The following is a 23,694-nucleotide window of genomic DNA, read 5'->3' as shown; positions in this document are numbered from 1 at the left end:
ACCAGGACTTAACTTTGATGGGTTATGCACCCGCAAAAAAAAAACTTTGATGGGTTATGTTGATGTAGGTTATTTCTCCGACCTGTATACTTCCAAATCACTGACTGGATGTGTGCTTCTATGTGGAGAAACTACAATTTCCTAGAAGTCGTTGAAACAGACTTTACTATCCACGTCTATAAATCACTCATAAATAATTACACTATGAAGCATCTCAAGAAGGTCTCTCAAGAATGCGTCTGGCTCAGAAGAATGACACACCGCATTCAGAATGCATGTGGGTTGGATGTTCTGCGATCACCGACATAAACCCCAAGTTTTTCATTGTTTCTATGCACATGAGCTGCAAAAAATGCACAAAATGACAAAATAAAGGTACTGTGTACCAAATTTGCAAATTTATTCAAAGAAGTTATTGCCATCATCTACCTTTCAAAGATGTGCAAAGAGCATTGGCATGAGAAGACTTGGAGAAGTTTCCTCGAAGTGTCCTCACATAGCAGGTTTTTAACTATGCAATCCATGCACACATAGACATTGTATGCCAAGTACATTTTCTCCATTTTTCCCATGGCAAGGTTTTTAGGAGTTTTACCAGGGTTTTTGGGATGTTATCTTTTTTTTAGGGATGTTTTCTAAGGGGTGGTATTGTTTACAAAACCGATCAGGGGGCAGTTGAATTACTCTATTACGACTCAATGGAACACCACATTGACGTTGCATGTACTCAAAAATAGAACGGTTTGACCGTCTGACAAATGTCCCTATAGTTTTTTTTCTTTTTTTTCTTGATAACACAAGTTAAATGAACAGCGATATGTTAGTCATCTACGTGCAAACTAAGGGAACGTTCATACTTCATAGTGACGCAGTGTAACTTGCACTATTGTAAATGAATCATCAGAACAGTGCTTCTGCACTTCACCAGCTGGAAGAAAATATTCACAAGCTGTAGAAAGACAATGAAATTTCGTAGCACAAACCTGCTTTATTACAACTGCTGATAGAAGGTTATCCCAGAAAACTGGCCCAGAAGTTAAACATGGTCACTTGCCGGATACAGCTATTACGAAATGATTTTACATCCTGTCACGGTAGCAGCTGAAATAGGGCCACTCCCAACTTCATCTTGTACTCAATGGACGCATCCCAAGTTCTTTGGATATGTCACTGGAGTTCTAAGCTAACTCGAGAACAAGTGCGGATGCTCCGCCTCCACCGTTGCAGACACCAGCAACCCCGATTTTGCCACCCTTCTCCCTGAGAACCTATTGAGAAGAAACATGATTGTACTTAGTTTGCATCAGCAACTATGAGAAACAGGCATTGCAGATGTGACGTCGTAAATGGTGGCAATTGAAAAAATCATTGCAACGTACTTCAAGGGGACTTGAGAGGGGGAAGAGATGGTAAATGGAATCACGGGATATAAAATTTCCATCTGTGACTCAAGTAACAGTTCGGAGAAAAAAATATCTGGCACAGGCTAAAGATTTAGCTAAGACCGTTTTAGCAGATATTTTGCACAAAGATTAAAAAAATATACTGGATTGCAGTACTAAAGATGGCTTACCTTTGTAGCCACCGACAAGATGTCTAATGCTACTTTTAAGTATCACTCGATTTCAGTATTTACCTTCTACTAGAAACAAGATACGTCCTCGAACAAAATTCTCACACATGATCGGAACACAAAATAACGCCACCAGAGAGAGAACTTACACCAATAAGAGTGACCAAAATGCGAGCGCCACTGCATCCAAGGGGGTGTCCTAAAGACACAGCGCCTCCATGTACATTAATCTTTTCCTGAAAGCAGCAAAAGACTGTTATGAGCACTGAAGTAGTAACTATCATCTGTAGTATACACTAAATATCGCTGGTGAATAGGAAACACTAAATAATTAAGATGCATTTCCTGACAGGAAAGTTAGCTTAGTTTAAGGCCTGGAAAAAGAATAGTTGAACCAAGGCAGCACTTACCGAAGGAATCCCGAGAAGCTTTTGATTTGCAAGTGCAACAGCCTGTATTGAAAAGTGGAAACAATATGATTATAAAAAATGCCTTTGGTAATTAGTGGAACAAATGATCAAGACCATACCGAAAAGGCTTCATTAATTTCGTAAAAATCAACAGAAGAGGATTCTAAGCCAGCATTTGATAGAGCCTTCGGTATGGCTAGTGCTGGTGTAGTGGTAAATAGTTCAGGGGCCTGTGTAACGAACTGGTAGTTAGAAATATCATTCCAGATTACAAATGTTGATGAGAATAACATTCAGAAACTGTAATCACATAAAAATATTCCACATAAGATGGACACCTATATCCATCCAGAACCTAGACATCACTATATCCGTCCAGAATAAAGATCATTATGTACCCACTTGCCTACAAGAGGTTAATCTACTCCTAACTAAGATAAGAACTGGTACCGTGACTTACCTGAGCTGCATCGGCAAATCCTTTGATCCTTGCTAGTACTTGTAGTCCAAGTTCTTGAGCCTTCTGCCCACTCACCAGTACTAATGCGGCAGCACCATCACTGCACCATGTAAAACAACCGATAAGTATCGCATATTCAGTGCATAACCAAACACACTAGGAAATTGTGGGCAGTACATTAGATAATGCCAGTCAATGGAAAAGGAAACCAGTAAGAAAGTAGGATGAAAAGAGGGTCCAAGACTCAGGTTACAAAATTCCTATTTGCACTAGCAAGGATCAAAGGATCAAAATTCCTCTTTACCAACAATGAGCTGTATACAAAAGAATCTCAACATTTTTTATTGGATGGACATTTACAAAATTCCTATTCGAATGCGAAACAACATACTAAGGCAATTTTTTATTCATAGCCCAACCTTGCCAATATTTGCCACAAGTGGGCAACGCTGTTAGGCTACTGTTTGTTAAACTGCCACAACTGTGGCATGACATACTTTCTTAGCACTCTGTCCCACCTGTCATAGACTCTTACTTTTGGCAAACTTTCTCTAAGTTGTGGCAACCAATTTCTTCACCACACTTGTGGCTTGCCACAGTTTAGAAGAAAAGGTGCTGGTATGAACCAAACACACCCTAACATTCACCACTAATTGGATTGTAATTACATACCAAGCAGGCAAGCAGCCAAAACATAAATATTAAACAGGACTAGAAATTTGCAAGAACAAACAGCAGTTAAATAAGGCAGTACAGAGGAAAGCAAGAAAACTAATCAAGTTCAACACATAGTATAGAACAAATTATTAAGTGTTAACAAGAAACAAAACACATCTTTTAGCACCATACTTGTGCTAATCACTAGTATGTTCTGCCAACATCGGTGGCCCGAAGGCCAATACCACCAAAGTACTCCTCCACAAGGCTCAGAAATAAAACAAATGGCAAGCAAGCACCTTATACTAGAAGCATTCCCAGCAGTAACAGTACCGGCATTCTCCTTGAAACTTGGCCGGAGCTTCCTCAGTTTCGCTGGGTCAAACTAAGAGACACAAGGCTCATATTACACGGTAGTAGTATCACATAACAAAATTATAAAAATGACATATTTTCCTTGTTTCAATTAACTACAAGACAAAACTTTGCCAATAATGTAATTTGTATTTCCTATTAATACTTTTTAGCCTAGTATATATTATATTTCACTACACAATGCATGAATGATGAAAGCACCAATTAAAGAATGGAGAAAAACACAACTTGCTTCAAACAAATTTGGTTGATCTAAAAGGAAATATACAGCTACTGCTAACTAAACAACATGAGGAATGGCCATATAGTTTATTTATACCCATTACTATATATAAAAAAATTACCTTGTCTAGACTCTCGTCTTTGTCAACAATTACTGGTGGCTTCCCTCTTCCACCAGGAACTTCAATCTGGTTGATAGGACGCAGAGCATTAGGAAAACTAATAAAGGAACGATTGTCTATTACTAACTTTGGCAAAGAGAGATAAAATCACCGGAGCAATCTCCCATGCAAAAGCACCACTGTCACGAGCAGCAATTCCACGCTCATTACTTTGAATTGCATAAGCGTCCTACATAAAATGTATAAATTCAGATATGTCGCAGCTAATAAATATAATGTAGAAGAACGTCAGATCAAAACCTACAAGATTTTCAAGATATATAACAAGTTTAACTCTGCTATGTTATATTCCTCCACAAAACAGTGAGAAAAATATATATCAGGAAGTGATAAGGTGCCAAAACATATTGTTCTGTACTGAATAGCTCAGTGCACCCAAAAGACCAATTGTTCAAGTGTTTCAATATTTAATTCACCTCTACAGGATCTCTAGAAGTAATTGAGAAAATGCGCCCTTCTGTGCTAGACAATGCAAGAATAATAACAACACCAGAAGGTGGTTACTAAAAGTTGTCATAAGTTACCTGGTCTTCCCTTGTCAGGGCATGATTGTCAGCACAAAGCTCAGCACACACTCCCATAGCACAATCACCGTATACATCCCAAAGGCCATCCTTAAGCATACCATCAATGAGGCTGTCATGTCCGAAGCGAGAACCTTTTCTGCATTTGATTGCACAAATCACTAAGTTGCCACCACCATGACATAAAATAGGCATAAACTAACATTGTATTTCAAACCCATTCTGACAAAGAACATAATATAGTTTAAACTTTTAACTGGCTACCTTAAAAAAGGTGAATGAATGAAGCAATACAAAGTACAACAAAAGCAATCTAAAGACAGGTGACACCAGAGTTTCAAATGGATATTTTGACATCCTGTTATTCCTCGTTATGTGCTTAGTTCATTCACCAAGCAAAGGAAGATTGGTCTTCAGTTATATATATTTCATCACGATACAACCTGAAGAACACTTTACTGACCTAGCTTCACCAATGTATTTCGGAGCATTCGACATGCTTTCCATACCACCTGCCACTACAATATCATTGCTGCCCAGTAGAATTGACTGTGCAGCAAACATGGTTGCTGCAGAAAGGAAAAAATAAAGAAGATCATGGTCAGAGAAAACTTCTCGCTTATAGGAACTGTGAACACAAGATCATGGCCATACAAACTCAAACCTTTCATGCCAGATGCACAGACTTTGTTAACTGTGGTGCAAACAACCGTGTTTGGTATTCTCGCACCTAAAGCAGCCTGTCTCGCAGGAGCTTGCCCCAAGTTAGCACTCAAGACATTACCAAAGTAGACCTCCTGCACAAGGGATGGATCAACATGTGCCCTTTTAAGAGCAGCTGGTCAACCCAGTCATCAAGTTATTAATTATTAATATTGTGTTAAACAAACTCAACAAATTATACGTTCAGGGGTATATAGAGAAAGTAGTGATCTCACCTTCAATGGCTATGGATCCAAGTTTAGTAGCAGGCAAGGAAGACAGGGCGCCAAGGAAACCACCCATAGGGGTGCGTGCGACTCCAACAACACATACATCTGTCATTCAGGAAGAAAAGGTTACACATTGCAGCATATTGCACAGCATCTAGACTAGCTCTCCTAGCTAGAAGAGTGGTGATGGCCAAGGTAACCCAGTAGATGCCAGATTACTCTGTAACTGATCCTCCCCTTAATTTCACCTTTTGCAATGATTATTGCAAGACACTTGAGAACATAATTCAAGGGTGACACAATGATTCAGAAAATCCAAGATCACAGGCAGAGGTTTTAGACTCAAACCGCAAACAACCAATCGGCACCTAGGAATGTATTAGATCAAAAAAATTGCTTTTAAAGTCAGAGTCGTGCCTCTCGACGGAGATCGATAATTGCGCCAAAAAAAAACTGATGATTATGAAGTCTGAACTGCTAATAATGAGCTCATTATTAACGTTATCGTAGACAAAAGCTTGTATCAAAACTTACCCGCGGTTCAGAAAACACAAACTTGCGACATGAGACAAGAGCAGAAAGAAAATACTAGAACGTACCTCTCGGGCCGACATTATCTGAACCCATGATGGCAGCTCCAACGGTCCGACTCGGAACTGCGACAGATTAGACGAACAACCCGCGCTTCAATTCCACCTGCTTGGCAAAACAAGCGCACCGCGGCATCAAGCAAACAGCCATCGCCGTCACACGCAATCCAAAGAAGAACAACAAGCGGCGCTACCGCGGCAGGCATCAAGAAACAGGATTTCGATTCTGCAAATAACAAGAAAGGGAGAGAGAAAGAGGGAGGGAGCATGCCTGGAGCTGGATCTGGCGCGGCGGCGGAGTGCACGAGGCGCAGGGGGGGCGGGGGTTAGGCTCCGGGGTTGGGGGCTTAAGCAGAGATCGGACAGGGGGGTTGGAAGTTTAAGAAGGAAAGATGCGTAGTGGCACGGAGATGAATGGACCCACTCTCAGAGATCAGATCGGGGCGGGGCGGCTTGGCCTGGACAACGGGGAGTCAAAGTCCCGATCCGCCGGCTGCGAAAACTCGCTTCTTCTTCTTCTCTTTATTTTTGCGACACCGGCTGCTAAAGCTCAGAATTGTTCCCGGACAACGACAGAAGAAGCGAGTGACTGTTCTGGCGCTGTTGAATTTTTTATTTTATTTTTTAGAATCTCTGGCGCTGTTGAAAGAGACGGTAGTTAGAAATGAGCAGAGGAATATACTGGATTGGGCTGGGCTGGGCTGGGTTTGCTTGCTTGGACCCAACAACGGGACATTCATGGACTTGGACTACCCTAAGAAACCTAGGGGCCTTCGTTCATATCTGTATCTTTTGCCTGCTGAGATCGAGGAATGTGGCACCAAGTTGTCTTCCTCCGTCTCAATTGGTGCAAGGCTCTTTATGTCATCTCGATTGGTCGGAAGTGGCTATCGTAAATTGAGATGGCGGAAGGGTCCACGTGACATTTTTTGTGGAGTTTTTGTTAGGCTATCTTTGTTATAACCAATTTTGGAATGTGTATTTTTGTCAATTGTGTTTAAGAAGAGGCTATTTTAGCAAAACCTTCTCCCACATTGTTGCATGAAGATACATTCTGAAGCATAGTTGCATGAAGATACATTGTGAAGCATAGTTGCATGAGGATCCGAGCTCACTTCGCGCACCACCACAGTTGACCTGATTGAGCGGAAGGGTATATATATCACGAGGCTATCCTCCCCCACACTCTGCGGATGACTTGAGCTCCATGATGAGGCTTTACTTGGAGGGGTAAACCATCCATGATTTGTGAATAAAGAGTTGTTGAACTTGCCAAGACCACTTCTCATCCAGGTTCTTAAGCTCATATGCAATCAAATTAGTTGAGTTCTCGACCAAGATCAGCATTGTCGTGTAGAAGGCCCCTAGGCTCCTCCTGTTTTCACGTCAGAGCAGCGGAGGCTTCTTCCTGTGAGATCCCTAGACCTTTAGTCTCGTCGCAAGAGACATGATGAAATATCAAGATAGGGATAACGGATTTAGCAATTTTGACCTTCAAAGAATCTTGATTTTAGTTTTATAGGAGATCTTGTTTCAGTTTTTCGAGGGCCGTCCAATGACGCCTAAGAAAAGGTAGTTTGGGTTTAATCAGCATGTCATGTCAACAAAATGCCTAAAACTGCATGCCAACGGACTTTCACCGGGAGAGGCATCATGAAAAGTATTCTAGCATATTTATTGAATTACTACTCCCTCTGATCCTTATTAGTCATCGATCGTGATCCATTTTAGACGAGTGACAACTAATATGGATCGGGGAAAAAAGATTTGTTTTCCTTGCATTTGAAATTTTGAATGATCCATGCTCGAAAGCACACGGTACTCCCCAAAACTGAGGGCCGGCACTCTCTCCTTGTGTCGGAGTACAAATATTAAGCCGCTTCTCCGCTGCCAGGGCGATCTAGATGTCAGGAGACTGCACCCAATCCCCTAGTCACTTGAGATGAGAAGAATGACTGCAGCCATTCTGTTGGTTCATGCATGATGGGCGGCCATGGCCATGCCAATCAACGCGTGCTGCTGGATCAATCGATGGCCGTGCGCAAGCCCATGAATGAGTACACCAGCATCATACTCCTATAGATAAAGACTGATGGACACAGTCACACGCGTCATGCCGACGAAATTATACCCAATCCGTCGTCTCCAGAACGATCTGGACGTAATGACAAAGAGCCAACCACCACCAATCAACGGCCATGGCGGCCCACATCCTGGACACGCTCGCGAAAGATTGCTGGCTCCTTCCTTTCTGGTCCTGGACGAGCTACAAATTGGCTAACAATAAAGACGATCTGTACTGGTACGTTCCTCATCGATCCACCCGCCATACACCGTCAAAATCAGCAAATGTTGTTACTGCATAGAACGCAGTCACGAACAATGAAACAAGGGGCAAAAACAGGATGAATTCGATGGAATTGCTTTCACTAGCAGTACGTCGCGAGGAATTGATCTGACAGGCTCGAATCGATGGGTACATACTGTAGTAGTAGTATCTAGCAGCCGCCGCAGCAATGTCGTGAGGAGGATGGATCATGGAGTTTAGGTGGCTACTGCTGGTGGTGGGTGGGGGGCGGCTGGCTGGAGGCGGTTGACGAGCGCGAGCGCGTTGCTGGTGGCCTGCGCGACGGCGACGACCCTCCGCCTGACGTCGTCGCGGGGGGCTCCGCCGGCGCCGGAGGCGGCGAGGGAGTCGAGGCAGGTGTCGGCGTCGGTGAGGGCGGCGCTGGCCCATGTCTGGGCGTTGCTGAGCCGCCACGCGAACCGCGGGGACGAGGCCCGGCCCATCCGGCCCGCGCCCACCTCCGCCGCCGACTGCCGCAGCAGGCCCGCCGCGTCGCGCACCGTCTCCGCGCAGTCCCCCATGGCGCCGCCGCCCTTTGAACCCTTCCCCTTCGGGGAGACGCCGATGTAGGCGGAGCAGGCGCGGGCGCGGTCGGCGGCCACGGCGAGGGCCGCCTGGGCCAGGCGGCGCGGGCTGCGGCCCACGGCGGGCGCCCGCGGCATCAGGCTCCGCTCGCAGTCCCGCGGGTACCCCGTGCCCGCCAGCGAGCGGCACGACCGGCGCACGAAGTCCGCCGCCGCCGCGGGGCTCACCGCGGGCGCCCGGGGCTTGGACGCCAGCTGAGACGCTGAGGCGGCGGCGGCGGCGGCGGCTATCAGGAGGCAGAGCACGAGAAGGTGGTGGCTTCTCCTCATCTTTCCAGGCTTCGACTGTTTGTTTCCTTTGTTGGCGTGCGGGTTTGGCGTTGGGAAGAAAAGGAAACGGGAAGATGGAAAGGGTGACGTGGCCTGGTCAGAGTGATGGAGAGTCGCCTGTCCAATCAGATCGATGGGCAAAAGAGGAAATTTGCTTCTGGCCGTCGTCGAGTGGCGAGTGACCGGCCGTGTTAATCCAGGGGCGTAGATGTCACTTTGGAGTTGGCAGATTTGCAGGTGTCTGCCTTAAAAAAATTGTTTACTCGTTTCTGCTACAGATCAAACACCCTAAAGCTGGCGTTGGTTCCACTTATGCAATCCATATACTCCTACTTTAGGGCTTCTACGTAATTCCTACAGGACTATTTTATTGTAAATTCTACAGATAATTTACATTACTCTAATCTCTCGAAGAGAATTTTTTTTTTCTCTCCAGATTCAGTCGCACAAAGCCCTATAGAAACAAAACAAAAAAAAGACGAGAGTAACAGTATTTCAGATTATTCTTTTCTTTTCAAGCCCCAAATGCAACCATTCTTTCACAAATACAAATTAGTCTAGTGTAATTCGTTTCACGTTTGTAGACATTTGTTTTCATTTCGTGAAATTTCCGTTCTTTGGAAACCTCTCTTTCTTAAAGTATGAAATTCAGAGCAAGGGCCGAAATTGTCTTTTCATTCCTTCATAACCAATTTGCTCAAAGATCATCTAAGGTTTCTATTCAGATGAAATCTCCTAGGTGTGTAGACTTTATAAGGGCAGACGTCTCATTTTAAGCATCTACACAACAAGGGGAATAATATTATGTTTTGACATGAAATTAAAATTTTCCCGTCTTGTGTCCCTTGGAGGGCAGGATGTGTGTCTTCTCCAACTTACCTCGCCCAATAGAATGCCAACATTGAAATAAAGGTAAACATACAATGATTACTTAAGCTTTGATGTATGGTATATGATTTTGAGAAACTTGTCTATGCTACATGTTTCACAATATAATAGACGCATGTATTTTAAGATTTTGCTGTGACTATCTATTAGACCAACAAAATGTGAATTATGTATTACAGAAATTATACCGTTGGAAACTTCATTCAGATATGAATCTAATGGTATAATTTTTCTAACACATAATTCATATTTTTAGTCTAGTTGATGGTCAGAATTGGACCTCAAAATGTGTGGACGTCTCATATTATGAAACGGAGGGAGTATAAGATGTTATAGTTTTGTCATATTGTCAAACTTCTTTAAGTTTCACTATCCACGAGATATACTCTAAAGATATATATCATGACGGATTTAATAAAACTAATTTAGAATTACAAATGCTGACAAAAAAATTTTATAAACTCAATCAACTTTTAAGAAGTTCTGTTTACGATAAAGTTAAAAAAATCTTATATTTAAAATCGTAGGACCACGATATTTATCCAATCACTAATTCAGAGCAAGGGGTAGTGCGATAGTCCTTGGACCACCAGGCACACAAATCAAGTAAGCACTAACTAAAAAAACCAAAAGAACTAGAAAAAGAATCTGGGAATAGTTTCCACTCCAAATAATCTCAGCCAATATATTCTCCACGCCTTTCAAAACATTAAAAAAAAATCTCCACGCAATTATAATTGAGGTATAAATTGAAAGCATTGTAATACCACGAAACGGGCCGGGAACGGAACGGAACGGAGAGTATTGAATTCTTGCAGATTTCATGCTCCATCCTTTTTTTTTTTGGAAGATTGCTCCATCCTTCTTGCTTGGAAAGAAAATTTATAGCACGAGACGGCACGGCCGGGAACGGAACGGAGTTACGTCACGTCTCTTCCTCCATCCGACCATCCCGGCATCCCCCCAACCCGCACACCACAGGCCAGAGGCCATTCCGCTCGCTTGCTTCCCTTCTCATCACACTCATCCTCGATTCGTCACCGATGGGCGCGGCGGCGGCGGCGGCGGCGGCGGGCGCTGCCAAGTGGATCCAGCGGCTGGGCGCGGCCGGGATCTCGACGGAGGCACTGGAGCGCGGGCAGAGCCGCGTCATCGACGCCTCCCTCACCCTCATCCGCGAGCGCGCCAGGCTCAAGGTCATCCTCCCCTCCCCTCCCTTCTTTTATCTGCCGCCTCCACCATGCCGTTGAATAGATTTTCGATGTATATTTCATCCCATGCATCCCACTGACTGGCGAGATGCGAACTAGACAAGTGTCTTTTTTCGGGGTGGAGAATCAACGTCAGTGTCAGCCGATCAAATCAATTCGTCTGCGTTTCATTCTCTTAGAATTATTTTACTACGTTTCCCATTACCTGATGGGATTACCGGCCCTTATATTCTGAGAGCATGTGATTTGTAATATACTTTACTCAAGAGTTAAAGCCACCCTAATTTTTTAGTAATAAATCCTTCAAAGTTTCTCCTTGCGATTGATACGCTGCAATTTTATACTGCCTGCCATTAGTAAATTGTCAGCAACAGATGCTTACACTTAAAGTTCCAGTGAAATTTACCACTCGGGATGCATTTAAAGAAAACATTAAATAAATAAAGAAGTTCCTGTGAAGTTTGAAAATATACTTATGGATTGGACGGTAGCACCTGATCTCAGCATCAAGGAACAAGATCTTTATGCTACACTGTGTTAAAGTGTTCTCGCCTCCTCGAGAATTGTTTGTGCTTACTCCGTATGTTACAATCGAATCTTTCAAGGACTAAACACAACCTTTATATGGAGACTGGGAGTAAGATACGGTCAAAGCTGAGAACATGCACATGGGCTTTCTCTTCAGCTGGAATCTAACCCGTAGATAATTTATAATGGTGTTCCTTCTTTGAAGCAGCTAGTATATTATATACAGTGTACCATGCTACACCTGAAGGAAGGGAGCAGGCAAAAGGTTATATTCAGAGAGAAACTTTCGTCTTCGTTTACGGAATGCTTGATTTGTTCAAATTTATAGTACCCAAGGCTCTTAGATAGTGACAATAACCCAAAATTCATTTGATAGTAACAATTTAGCATGCTCTGTTAGCTGATCTAAGTGAAACAATGATTAATTTCTGATTAGATGACTACATGTTATTTTTATGATATGACATTGCTTTTGATTTTGTGACACCTATGACAATTCCATAATTCCTGCTTTACTTATGCTCGGGTGCAGGGAGAGTTGCTGCGTTCTATGGGTGATGTGAAAGCTTCCGCGTCCCTCTTAGGAGTACCCCTTGGGCACAACTCCTCGTTCCTGCAGGGTCCTGCATTTGCTCCGCCCCGCATAAGGGAAGCGATTTGGTGCGGAAGCACCAACTCTAGCACGGAAGAAGGTGAGCTTAACATTATGAAAATGGTTAATAGCTACTTCCTTGTATTCATGAAACATTTATAAATATTCATGTTTTTCGTGCTACACAGGCAAAGAATTAGATGATCCAAGAGTGCTAACTGATGTTGGTGATGTCCCCATACAAGAGATTCGTGACTGTGGTGTTGGAGATGACAGATTGATGCATGTAATCAGCGAGTCTGTCAAAACAGTGATGGAGGAAGTAAGTATATTGCGCACGATGATTGATTCAGAATCTTAGTTCAGGATCTATCAAATTTCTGTACTGTAGTCAATACCATTAGGCTTTTCTTTTAGAATATGGTAAAGTTTGTGATAATTTATTTATGTAAGTCAGGCACAGATTTGCTATAACAAAGCTGAAAATCTGTTGAAGCTATTAAAAAAAGAATAATATTTACGCATATTTAACAACTTTGGAACACCATTGTATAGGATCCTCTTCGGCCATTGGTATTAGGAGGCGATCACTCAATATCTTATCCAGTTGTTAGGGCCGTGTCTGAAATGCTTGGTGGACCTGTTGACATTCTTCATCTTGACGCACATCCAGATATCTATGATTGTTTTGAAGACAACCCTTACTCACATGCTTCTTCATTTGCAAGAATAATGGAAGGAGGTCATGCTAGGAGACTTCTGCAGGTAATTGTATTATTATCATGTCTGTTTTCTGCACAACAGATGAACCATGGGGTACTACTGACCGAAGTTATCTATCCTTTTAATTTTTCTACCCAAGTTTACAATAAGTATTATATATAAACATAATCTTGTGTAATCTATTCTATGTAAAACATTTTATCGAGGATGAAAGAGTCTATTGGTGATATTAATGTTCAACTGTTCGAGTAGTGGCTACATGTATTTTTCTGTAAAGAATAGTAGTGGCTACATGTATTTTTCTTTAAAGAATAGTAGTGGCTACAGGATATCATGAAGCTTTTACCACATTGGGAATATTAAACACACTTTTTTTCTGTGTCCATCAGTGAGTTAAGGATTACTGAGATGCCCTGGACAAACATTTTGTTGCTCACCAGTCACCCGTCCCTCGTGTAAAAACCTGCTTGCTTCTATCCTGCTTCTGTGTCTTTACCTTGATTTTGATGGATTTTCAGGTTGGACTTAGATCAATTACCAAAGAGGGACGCGAACAAGGAAAAAGATTTGGTGTAGAACAGTATGAGATGCGTACCTTCTCCAGAGATCGGGAGAAGCTTGAGAATCTGGTAACTCGATCTTACATAGACGATTCTTTGCTTAGCTTGGCTCAAAATGATCTACTCCCTCCGTCCAACAAAAGATGTCTCAAGTTTGTCAAAATTTGGATGTATCTAGACATGACTTAGTGTATAGATGCATTCAAATTTAGTCAAAGTTGAGACATCCTTTGTTGGACGGAGGAAGTATGTTAGTCGCAATTTTTCTTAATAGAATAGACCGAACAAGGAATGGTACATTATTACACCATTTTTCCTGGAATTTCTTCAGTTTGCAGATTGTTTTATGCCCAAAATGATCTGAACTTGCAACCAACCTTGTTTCTTTATTTTTATCCTGTCAGAAACTTGGGGAAGGTGTAAAGGGAGTGTATATCTCTGTCGATGTGGACTGCCTCGACCCAGCATTCGCTCCTGGCGTCTCTCACATTGAACCTGGAGGCCTCTCGTTCCGCGATGTGCTCAACATCCTCCAGAATCTGCAAGGTGATGTCGTTGCCGCAGATGTGGTGGAGTTCAACCCACAACGTGACACGGTGGATGGTATGACAGCCATGGTCGCCGCAAAGCTGGTTCGGGAGCTCACTGCCAAGATCTCCAAGTGAGCAGAGGGAGTCAAGCAGCAATAGAATTTTCAGGCTCGTTGGTTGTTCATCTTGGTTCCTAATATATCATCTGGGCCACATTGTATATCTGACTAACCTCTTTGAATAATAAGATCTTGTTGCAAAAGTTTCAGAACTTGCCTTCATTTGGCTTTATGCTCTGACGGCTCTTGATGAAAGTGCAGTAGTAACAGTTGTTTTTCTTTCTTTTCCTGAGAGACATGTTGACACATCAATATAATCACAGCAGTCTAAAAATTGTGTTAACAAGCAAAGGCAGCGTAATTATGTCATGAGGCATTGACTTGATAGCAGGGAAAGTTTCTCCTTTTGTGAGAGACCAGGCAGAGATTGTGAAGTTCACCATAAAATCTAGTGAAAACCACATCTACGGTGCAATTGTGCAGGTCAAAAAAGTTCAAAAATTTCTCAATTTTGTTTACATATGTTAGAGAAGTGATGTTTTATATATGTGTAAAGTTGATTTTCTATTTACAAAATTTCACGCTTGTAAAGCATCACACTTGCTTGGGACAAAAGGCTTAGTTGTTATTGTTGTTGTTGTAAAGCATCACACTTCCAACATATATTATTTTTTTAGGATTTTTCTGAAACTTTTATACTACATGGTTTTATGAAGTTTGCACGGTTTGCACTGAATGAAGATTTCACAAGATACGCCACCAATTTATAAAGATCTCTTTTAAAATCTTCCAGTTTTTCTAGTAGCACGTCTATTTTCCTTTGATTTTCAGAATGAGGAACGTGGAGAGTGAACATTCGTTTTCTAACCTTCCGGCATGACGGGACAAAGTTGACATGCTCATAGAATTAAAGTTGACATCTTCATGGACTAAAATTGTCACCTCCGCAGAACTAAAGTTGACACCACACGGAACTAAACGTTTGCTGTTCAGGAACTGACCCATAACTAAACCAAACCATGCGACTTCTCTCCCCGCACCCAAACTCAAACTGACCCACTGATTATCTTCTGAGTCCCGAACTGATCTAGACTGCGTGTGAATTCAACCAAACTCAATCTAAAGGTGCAATTTAGAACCATTTTGAAACCACGGTTCAACCTGTTTCCAACCCAAAGGTGAATTCAGATTGCTTTTGACTCTTTGTTCAATCAGATCCCGAAGGAGGCAGAGAGAGGCCATACGATCCCCTGATTCGGCTTGATTCTCCGCCAGACCTGCGAGCGGGCCGCGGCTGCTGGTGCGCGACGGCCAACGCCGGGGGTCCTGGCGCGCACCCGCTCCACTGCCGCGCGCTCGAGCTCTACTTCTTCGTCGGCCGTCGCGCTCGAGCTCTCTGCCTCGGCGGCGGCGGGCGGAGCGGCCACGCCTCTGGTGTCAAGCGCGCTCGTGGTGGCGCTCAAGCGTGCCTAGGCGCAGCCGCGGCGGGGCTGTCCCAAGGCGGCACAGCAGCCGCTCCTCGCCGTGAAGGTCGAGCTCGAGCACATCATGCTCTCCATCCTCAACGTGACTCCTCCATCAGCCAACAACATGACCGGTTATTAACCCATGGGCTTCTTTGGTTTTGAAGTAAACTGTTCCAGCCCGAACTGAACTAGCCCAACCTGTTTCTAGCGTGAACCTAACCCAAACCGAACTGTTCGACAATTAACCCATTTTAACCTGAACCAAACAAGTCCGAAAGTAAAACCCACTTATACAAAACCAGTTATACCTGAACCATTGTCTAGCTCCATGACCTTCTAGCATGAGGTGATAAAGTTAGACATCCGTAGAAACAAAAGTTGCCACCTACAGAACTAAAGTTGTCACCTCACAGAATTAAAGTTGCAATCCAGAAGACACATGGTGCGATCTCATACACAAACTTTTTAATCGGAAGGCCAGCCGATCGTTCACTCCGGGAAACTAAAGAGGGAACGTTCGCTCATTATAAGTTTCATTTTCCTTTTTCTGTCTTGATAACTAAAGCTACAATGTGGACCTCATGGCTGGACTGTCTTGTGTAGACATCGTCGATAATGAGTACGAGTCTACGACTATGGTGACAAACTGTTGGAGGACTATTTTGCTCTCGCATCGTCCAATACGTATGCGACAACTCGTATAGACTACGCGGTAGAGATGTTTTACTAGTCAGCCTCTTTCTGTTACTGTCCGACATTGGACAGACAAACGACACTACTTGCGTATTGGAAAACACTGAACACACCGAGCGCCCGGGAAGGAGGAAACTTTTCAGTTCTCCACTATGGCGTCCGCCGGCGGCAAGCCGACTATCCTCCTCCTTCGCCGGTTGGACTCGTCCTTCGCCACCGCGCTGCGCGAGCGCTTCCATGTCCTCGACTTCCACGCGTCCGGAGAACCCCTCGCGGCTTTCCTCGCCGCGGCCGCGGCCGCGCCGGAGCCCCCGCGCGCCGCAATCGTCGTGGGCGGCGGCTCTATACGCGCCGACGCCTCCTTCCTCGACACCGTCCCCTCCCTGCGCTGCATCTTCAGCACGGGTGCCGGCGTCGACCACATCGACCTCGCCGAGTGCGCGCGCCGCGGCGTCTCCGTCGCCAACTCCGGGGAGGTCTACTCCACCGACGTCGCCGACCACGCCGTAGGCTTGCTCATCGACGTGCTCCGCCGCGTGTCGGCGGCGGAGCGGTACGTCCGGAGTGGTTCCTGGCCGGTGCAGGGTGACTATCCTCTCGGATCCAAGGTCCGGTTCTCGACTTCCTAGCCTGTTGTTTGCTTGCTAAATTGCTGCAACAGAGCAACTTAATTTGATGGTGTTCGAGCTTGGGCATGCCTTGAGTGTTGAGTTGCAGAATATGTTTCACTGTCAAAGTAGATGATCATGTGCATGACTTCTCATTCAATTTCAGATTAGAACTTTTAGTGTGTTTGGTACACTATCTTAATTGGAATATGATTTGGGAGGAATTTAGAAACAGTATTACTGTTCTTGATCCATTTATTGTTGGATAAATTGATATATGGGAAGAACAGGTACATATAGGCACGCTGATTTAAGTAAGCTCTAATGTAAGATTAGCTGATCAGATAAATCAGCTGCCATACTGGACTCCCCATGAGTTGGGGCTTCAAAGCCTCCACATTGTCCAAACTGTATCCAGCTATCTCGTTAAATATATAAAAGGGAAAATCTTATCTGAATATGTAATTATTTCAGTAGATTCTAATACATGTATTTTGATCTTGAACAGACCATTCACAAATTAAATTAGGGGTTCAGGATGTGGTTACTCCTCTCAGATCAAGTTCCATTTTTCACTTTGTGAAGGATAATATAATATCATGAACCCAACAGTTATCTGTCCTGTTAACATGCTAATATTTCCATTACCTAACAACCAAACTCCATCGCTTCATGCACTTTCATAAATCTATACCATGTCATCATCTCATAGACGGGTAGACCAACATGTCAATGCCGGCAGTTTAACTTTCTGAACTGAACAGCTTCTAGCAAAGTTACTGTCTGCAAGTGCACTTTTCGTGGATCCTGAATCGAATGATTATAAAAGACGGAGACAGTACCATCATTTAACCTGCAAATAGAGGAAGGGTCAGGGATCTCGGAAAAATTTCTCCTGGTTTAGTTAGCAAATATAATTTTACATGCGTCTTACAAGAATATCGAGTGGAGAATGAATTGCAAAAACTCATAATGTATACAGGCATGGAACTAACCGGCACATCCACCCTGGCATGCATCCAAGATTGCACACTTCTGTATGTAACAAATTCTCGGTTCTATTGTTGGACGTTTGATTAACCTTATTGAGTAAAAAAGTTATGTATTGTATCTTCAATATGTTTGAGTGATTGCATCCAGAATTTGTGCACTTGTTTATATTCTGGTCATTCAATGATTGACCTCATGTTTAGTTACGGCACTTTCTTCTTCTTTCGTACTTTCTTCTTCTTCTTTCGTACTGCAAGCAGAATAAAAAATTTGGTGTTATTTTGGTGGTCTCAGCTTGGCGGCAAGCGTGTTGGCATCATTGGCTTGGGGAACATCGGCTCACGGATTGCAAAGAGGCTTGAAGCTTTCGGCTGCGTCATCTACTACAATTCGAGAAGACCCAAGGATTCAGTAGTCTCTTATAAATACTTCCCAAATGTCCATGATCTTGCTGCCAAATCCGACGTGCTCATCGTCGCCTGTGCGCTGAACAAGTGGACTCGACACATCGTGAACAAGGATGTGTTGGAGGCCCTCGGAAAAGACGGTGTGATCATCAACATCGGCAGAGGAGCAAACGTTGACGAGGCAGAACTGGTGGTGGCGCTCAAGGATGGAAAGATCGCAGGCGCGGGCCTTGATGTCTTCGAGAACGAACCCAGGGTGCCGGGAGAGCTGTTCTCCATGGATAATGTGGTTCTGACAAATCATGTGGCGGTTTTTACGGCGCAGTCCAGGTCGGACCTTTGCGCTCACACCATCAGCAACCTTGAAGCCTTCTTCTCCGGTCAGCCACTGCTCACTCCAGTGCATGATGATTCCATAGTGGATTGAATTCCAGTCAGGTCATTCAGATATACCGGAGCTAGAATGATAGCCAGTGTTATTAGTTCATCGACATCTTCTTAGTCTATCTGGTTTGCAAACAGAATAACATCAAGGGATCGAATACCTGTATACACATTCTTTCCCCTTCCAGCTACTAAGTATTGGTTATTTCTATGTTCAAGTTATATCAGTTGTGAGATATCAGGTAAAGTGTCAACCACATCTGTCGATATGTGTGAAAATATATTAAACATCTCCAAGAGGTTTCCTATCTCATTCCTCATTTCTATCTTTGTGCAATACACCACAAAAATTGTCTCTAATAGATTTTCCATCCCATTTTCTATTCCTAGGGATCCTTCATATCTTGCTCGGGGATCCTCGTATTTGGAGGGGGAGGGCAAATATGATTCACTATCCGTATAGCTAATCAATATTGTGTGCTAATCAACATGATTTGGTTCTAACCATGCAAGGGTGGTGGATATTTGTGTGATAGGATCGTATACAACTACCTCTATTTCTAAATGCAAGTTGTTTTTAGCTTTGACCTAAGTTAACCTTCTACAAATTTATATAAAAATCTACTGATATCTACAATATCAAATAAGTATATTACTAAAATATATATTATGACGAATTTAATATAACTAATTTAGAGTTATAGATGTTGACAGATTTTCTATAAACTTGATCAAAATTTGAGGAATTTGACTTGTGATAATTCGGCGGCCATCCATCATCCTAGGTATAGAAAAAAATTGACTGGTTCATGTACAATTTTGTTAACTCATTCAATAAAATATCTGAAGTGGACATCTTTTTTAACAAGATCTTTTATGCAATTGTCAATTGCTTGATGAGGAACAGAGCTTGTTCTTCATGGAGTTTAGGTGTGCCATTCATATTTCCTACACTATTTGCCCCTTACTTTCTACTCTTCATATCTGAACATGGGACTTAAATTAGTAAGAACAGCTATGATTTTGAGCTTAAACACACCATTGGAAGCTCAAATAGGGGTTCAAGATAGATTTTCATGGTTACTGCCCTCAGATCACAGTTACATTGTCAATTTATAAGGAAGGACACAGTATCACAAACCCAAACTGCCTATATTTACAATACCTATCATATCATGCAATTCTGTACATCTGTAACACTTCATTACCAATCCATAACTGTATAACATGCCAATGAAGGCAGTTAAATATTTTAAACCGAGCAGCTTCTAACTGAATTTGTAATCAGTTCACTTCATGTACACCTTGAGTTGCACTATCATCATCGTCGGTCTTGCTTAAACTTTTCTTTAATTATGCCTTATAAGCACTCTGGATGGAATTCGTGGGTGATTTACCTGTAGAGAGAAGGAACCAGGGAAGGGACAAAGCATGTCCAGGTTTAATTAACAACTGTAGTTCTGCATCATACAACTATAGGAATGTTGAGTGGAGCACTGTCAGCGAATGAATTATATAAACACTTTATTCTTATCATTCTTTTAGTGTTGATTTTGTCACAGATACATGTTTCTCCTTCTCTTGCCTTGAGTGAAGCAATGAAATAAAATTATTGTTGTTACTTTGGTGGTCTCAGCTTGGTGGCAAGTGTGTTGGTATCATCGGCTTGGGGAACATTGGCTCGCGGATTGCTAAGAGGCTTGTAGCTTTTGGCTGCATAATCTACTACCACTCGAGAAGACCCAAGGATTCAGTCTCTTACAAGTACTTCTCAATTGTCCATGACCTTGCTGATGAATCCAATGTGCTCGTGTCGCTTGTGCGCTAAACAAGGCGACAGGGCACGTCGTGAACAAGGATGTGCTGGAGGCCCTTGGAAAAGATGGTGTGATCATCAACATCGGTGAGGAGCAAACGTCGATGAGGCGGAACTTGTGTTGGCACTCAAGGAGGGGTGGATCGCATGAGCAGACCTTTTGGGAACGAGCCCAAGATACCGGCAGAGCAGTTCTCCATGGACAATGTGGTTCTGATGCCTCACGTGGCGCCGTGGTGGTGTTCACGGAGGAGTTCGGGTCAGACCTATGCACACACACCATCACCAACATTGAAGCCTTCTTCTCCGGTCAGCCACTGCTCACTCCAGTGCGTCCTGGTTCCCTAGTAGATTGAATTCCAAATAGGTCACTCAAATTTACTGGAGCTAGAATGATAATTAGTGCCCATTTCCAATGCCGTTGCTACCAGTGAACCACTTGCATTCTAATTTGGGAATTCTTTGTTGTCTCAGAAAATATTACACTGATGAACTATGCATCGTTCCAGTCATACTAGATCTCCAGAAGTGAACCAGGAATTATTAGTTTTTAGGGAAGAGAATTGCACCAGATGTGTAGAAATAGGGAGTGGCTAGCGCTCACGCGACAGTTTCTCAGTCGAGTACTACTAGCTAGCTAGCTATTTCTATTCTACAGGCTGCTCTTTTTCCTTCTTTTTTTTGAGTTTGTGAGTTGTTTCACCCGACTTTAAACTTCCCATGCAACCGAGATAATCCGAAACAAAAACTTTAAAATTTCCATCTGAGATAATCATACAAACATTGTGCAATTTTAAAATTATGATTGAAATTCCCATGCAATAGAGAAAATTATAGTAGGGACCAAAAGTTACAGGTGTTGAAAAATTTATAATTGCAACCGCCGTGCCTCAAAAATTAAAGTTGCAAGTTTGGTACGACTGAAAAATTACGGTTGAAAACCAACTTGCAACTAGGAAAATTACGGTTGTAATCTTGGTGCAATTCTTGAAATAAGGAAAATTACAGTTGCAATTGGTATGACTGAAAAATTACAGTTGCAATATTCCGGTCGCACCCGGACCAACATAAAATCTGTGGGTCACATCCAATGGCTAAATAGACACCGATATCTAAACTTTCATTTAGAAAAATACATGCCGATTAAATGTCATGAACAACTAGCGACTTGTTCTGAAATTTTGTTCTCAAATTTACCGTAGCTGCTCGCTCTTGTCACAAATAAAAAAAATGGAAACAAGGAAAATCAAGAGAGAGAAAAAAAATATAGAATAAGAAAAAAGACAAAATGTGCGAAAGGCTTTCAAAATGTGCAACCTATATAATTACACTCACACATATAATATTTTTGACGTTATGGTTTTCGGAATATGCAACTCGTCGAAAAGAAATCGGGACACAAGAAAGTAAAATAAATGTACAAATTATATTATATTGCTATTTTACGCTAGTGCACATATATAAAGTTTAAAACAAAAAATTAAGAGGAATAAAAATTTAAAAACAAAAACGAAACGAGATATAAATTATAAACCAAAAATAAAAAGGAAACAAAAAATTGGACGGGATGGAATTCAAACATGGGACCTCTACAGCAGAGGGAACATTCACACACCACAATGCCAACTACATGTTACTGTTTCATTTCAGTTATTATCGTACTTATAGCATGTTAGTTTCGGCCGTCGACTGAGAAATTAGTTTTCTCAGGCGACTGAGCCCTCGCAAATCCGGTAGAAATATTAGTAGCTCAAGGAGAGGCCCATAATACAAGTAAGCTTGTGGTCGTGGGGCCATTAACAAGCTAGTTCTTTTTAACAGAAAACCTCGTGGGAAATGCCTGGAGCTAGCTAGGTTGTTCAACACTAGCTAAATTTACTGACTTCGTAAAAAAGAGCTAAGTTTACTGACAGAAATGGGACCAAATTGATTATCATTCTACGACTAGTTTATTTGTAACAGTGAAGTTATATACTAGCAAAATTGTTCTCCAGGTACAGTTTGGCGCCTGAGCTTATAAAATTTTAAACTTTAAAGAATAAGCCATACAAGTTTGTGTAAACGGTTCACACTATTTAGATGCCAAAGATTTGGATAATGATTTTACGAAGTACTCCCTCCGTTCCATAATTCTTGTCGAAATATTACATGTATCTAGACACTTTTTAAGAATAGATACATCCATTTTTGGGCAAATTTGAAACAAGAATTATGGAACGGAGGAGCAGTTAATTAGCATATCCATTTTCCACCCCTAGAAACAAGGCTCTTGATTGATGCAGAGACCAGGGTCAATCCCCCTTTTGAATTTTTCCCTATTTGTTTCCCACTCTAATTCTCTTTCCGCTTTGTTCACCGGAGGAAATTTGGAGTATATTATATGCACTTATGTGCAGAAATTCAAAATGGTATCCTTTGTCCTAATCACCTAATTAATGTATTTGAAACTGAAATATAATAAAATGCCTAGATGTAGCTAGCTAGATAGGTTGTGAACCGGCTGCGGCAAACGTTAAAAGAGACGCAAAACAACAAATCTGCAGTGTACTATGTATGACAGGAAGAAACAGTTAATTTGAAGCGATTTAGACAGTTGCCTCAATTCCCTAGCTAAATTACACAAGGTACGTACACCCAAATCAGGGAAAAGACATTCCATGGAAAAGTACAAATGATTCAGCGTCAGCAACTAAACAAGAAAATCATCTCTGCTTTTCACAGTCGTCCTTGAATCCATCGCCATTTCCATTTCCCCACAAAGATGCTCCTGGAGTACCACCTTGCATCTTTCTCTCTCTCTGTGCGTGTGTAATATATAAAAAGGATGCTGGTACAGATGGGATAGTTAAGAACACTGCTGCGATTACTGTTTAATACTAGTGCTAATGTTGACAGTGTCTTGATCTCTACCACCTCTCTGCATCAATTGTCCCTACCATCCAGGCATCCATCCATGAGGTACCACCACACACTGCTGCTTGCACATTATGATGTCCAACACTGGCCATCCATCGAGATCTACATTCAAAACCCAAATTGCATGCAGGGATGCAGTGATTATGTCGACATGTACCCCCTCCTTTTTTTTTTCAATACCCTTGCAAATAACATAC

At 42.5% G+C, this 23,694-nt stretch overlaps 4 protein-coding genes and 1 pseudogene across 4 annotated transcripts; 3 read left to right on the top strand and 2 right to left on the bottom strand.

Annotated features, from left to right (window-relative positions):
- Nucleotides 1-929: 929 nt before the first annotated feature.
- Nucleotides 930-6,406, bottom strand: LOC100822502 (acetyl-CoA acetyltransferase, cytosolic 1). Its single transcript, XM_003580690.4, has 14 exons — nucleotides 6,197-6,406; nucleotides 5,935-6,031; nucleotides 5,342-5,440; nucleotides 5,068-5,241; nucleotides 4,867-4,972; nucleotides 4,404-4,542; nucleotides 3,971-4,048; nucleotides 3,820-3,885; nucleotides 3,400-3,485; nucleotides 2,444-2,543; nucleotides 2,103-2,213; nucleotides 1,984-2,025; nucleotides 1,723-1,809; nucleotides 930-1,268 (listed from the first exon to the last, which is right to left on the bottom strand). Exons 2-14 carry the CDS (start codon nucleotides 5,960-5,962, stop codon nucleotides 1,179-1,181), a joined length of 1,206 nt encoding a protein of 401 aa, XP_003580738.1. The 5' UTR covers nucleotides 5,963-6,031; nucleotides 6,197-6,406; the 3' UTR covers nucleotides 930-1,178.
- Nucleotides 6,407-8,158: 1,752 nt separating this feature from the next.
- On the bottom strand, nucleotides 8,159-9,179 carry LOC100835075 (21 kDa protein). Its single transcript, XM_003580942.4, has one exon. The coding sequence runs from the start codon at nucleotides 9,124-9,126 to the stop codon at nucleotides 8,470-8,472; it is 657 nt and encodes a 218-aa protein (XP_003580990.1). The 5' UTR covers nucleotides 9,127-9,179; the 3' UTR covers nucleotides 8,159-8,469.
- A 1,620-nt stretch (nucleotides 9,180-10,799) lies between these two features.
- LOC100821269 (arginase 1, mitochondrial) lies at nucleotides 10,800-14,454 on the top strand. Its single transcript, XM_003580686.4, has 6 exons — nucleotides 10,800-11,210; nucleotides 12,286-12,445; nucleotides 12,534-12,667; nucleotides 12,901-13,110; nucleotides 13,587-13,697; nucleotides 14,033-14,454. Exons 1-6 carry the CDS (start codon nucleotides 11,058-11,060, stop codon nucleotides 14,291-14,293), a joined length of 1,029 nt encoding a protein of 342 aa, XP_003580734.1. The 5' UTR covers nucleotides 10,800-11,057; the 3' UTR covers nucleotides 14,294-14,454.
- Nucleotides 14,455-16,421: 1,967 nt separating this feature from the next.
- LOC100845759 (glyoxylate/hydroxypyruvate reductase HPR3) lies at nucleotides 16,422-19,095 on the top strand. Its single transcript, XM_003580681.3, has 2 exons — nucleotides 16,422-16,984; nucleotides 18,269-19,095. The coding sequence occupies exons 1-2, from the start codon at nucleotides 16,529-16,531 to the stop codon at nucleotides 18,806-18,808; spliced, it is 996 nt and encodes a 331-aa protein (XP_003580729.1). The 5' UTR covers nucleotides 16,422-16,528; the 3' UTR covers nucleotides 18,809-19,095.
- Nucleotides 19,096-20,246: 1,151 nt separating this feature from the next.
- LOC100834767 lies at nucleotides 20,247-21,134 on the top strand (annotated as a pseudogene).
- Nucleotides 21,135-23,694: the final 2,560 nt, after the last annotated feature.

The sequence above is a fragment of the Brachypodium distachyon genome, chromosome 5 (genome assembly GCF_000005505.3).
Source record: "Brachypodium distachyon strain Bd21 chromosome 5, Brachypodium_distachyon_v3.0, whole genome shotgun sequence".
NCBI lineage: Eukaryota > Viridiplantae > Streptophyta > Magnoliopsida > Poales > Poaceae > Brachypodium > Brachypodium distachyon.
The sequence above is the reverse complement of the archived record's forward strand: the minus strand, read 5'-3'. Positions and strand labels throughout refer to the sequence as shown.

Bases quoted from the DNA above. Each gene is read 5' to 3' on its own strand.
- LOC100845759 (XM_003580681.3), top strand. From the start codon at position 16,529: ATGGCGTCCGCCGGCGGCAAGCCGACTATCCTCCTCCTTCGCCGGTTG. The intron at 16,985-18,268 runs GTCCGGTTCTCG...TGGTGGTCTCAG, and splicing joins ACTATCCTCTCGGATCCAAG to CTTGGCGGCAAGCGTGTTGG.
- LOC100821269 (XM_003580686.4), top strand. From the start codon at position 11,058: ATGGGCGCGGCGGCGGCGGCGGCGGCGGCGGGCGCTGCCAAGTGGATC. The intron at 12,668-12,900 runs GTAAGTATATTG...ACCATTGTATAG, and splicing joins TCAAAACAGTGATGGAGGAA to GATCCTCTTCGGCCATTGGT. The intron at 13,111-13,586 runs GTAATTGTATTA...ATGGATTTTCAG, and splicing joins ATGCTAGGAGACTTCTGCAG to GTTGGACTTAGATCAATTAC.
- LOC100822502 (XM_003580690.4), bottom strand. From the start codon at position 5,962: ATGGGTTCAGATAATGTCGGCCCGAGAG. The intron at 5,441-5,934 runs GTACGTTCTAGT...CCTGAATGACAG, and splicing joins AGATAATGTCGGCCCGAGAG to ATGTATGTGTTGTTGGAGTC. The intron at 1,269-1,722 runs GTAAGTTCTCTC...TCTTCTCAATAG, and splicing joins TTTTGGTCACTCTTATTGGT to GTTCTCAGGGAGAAGGGTGG.
- LOC100835075 (XM_003580942.4), bottom strand. From the start codon at position 9,126: ATGAGGAGAAGCCACCACCTTCTCGTGCTCTGCCTCCTGATAGCCGCC.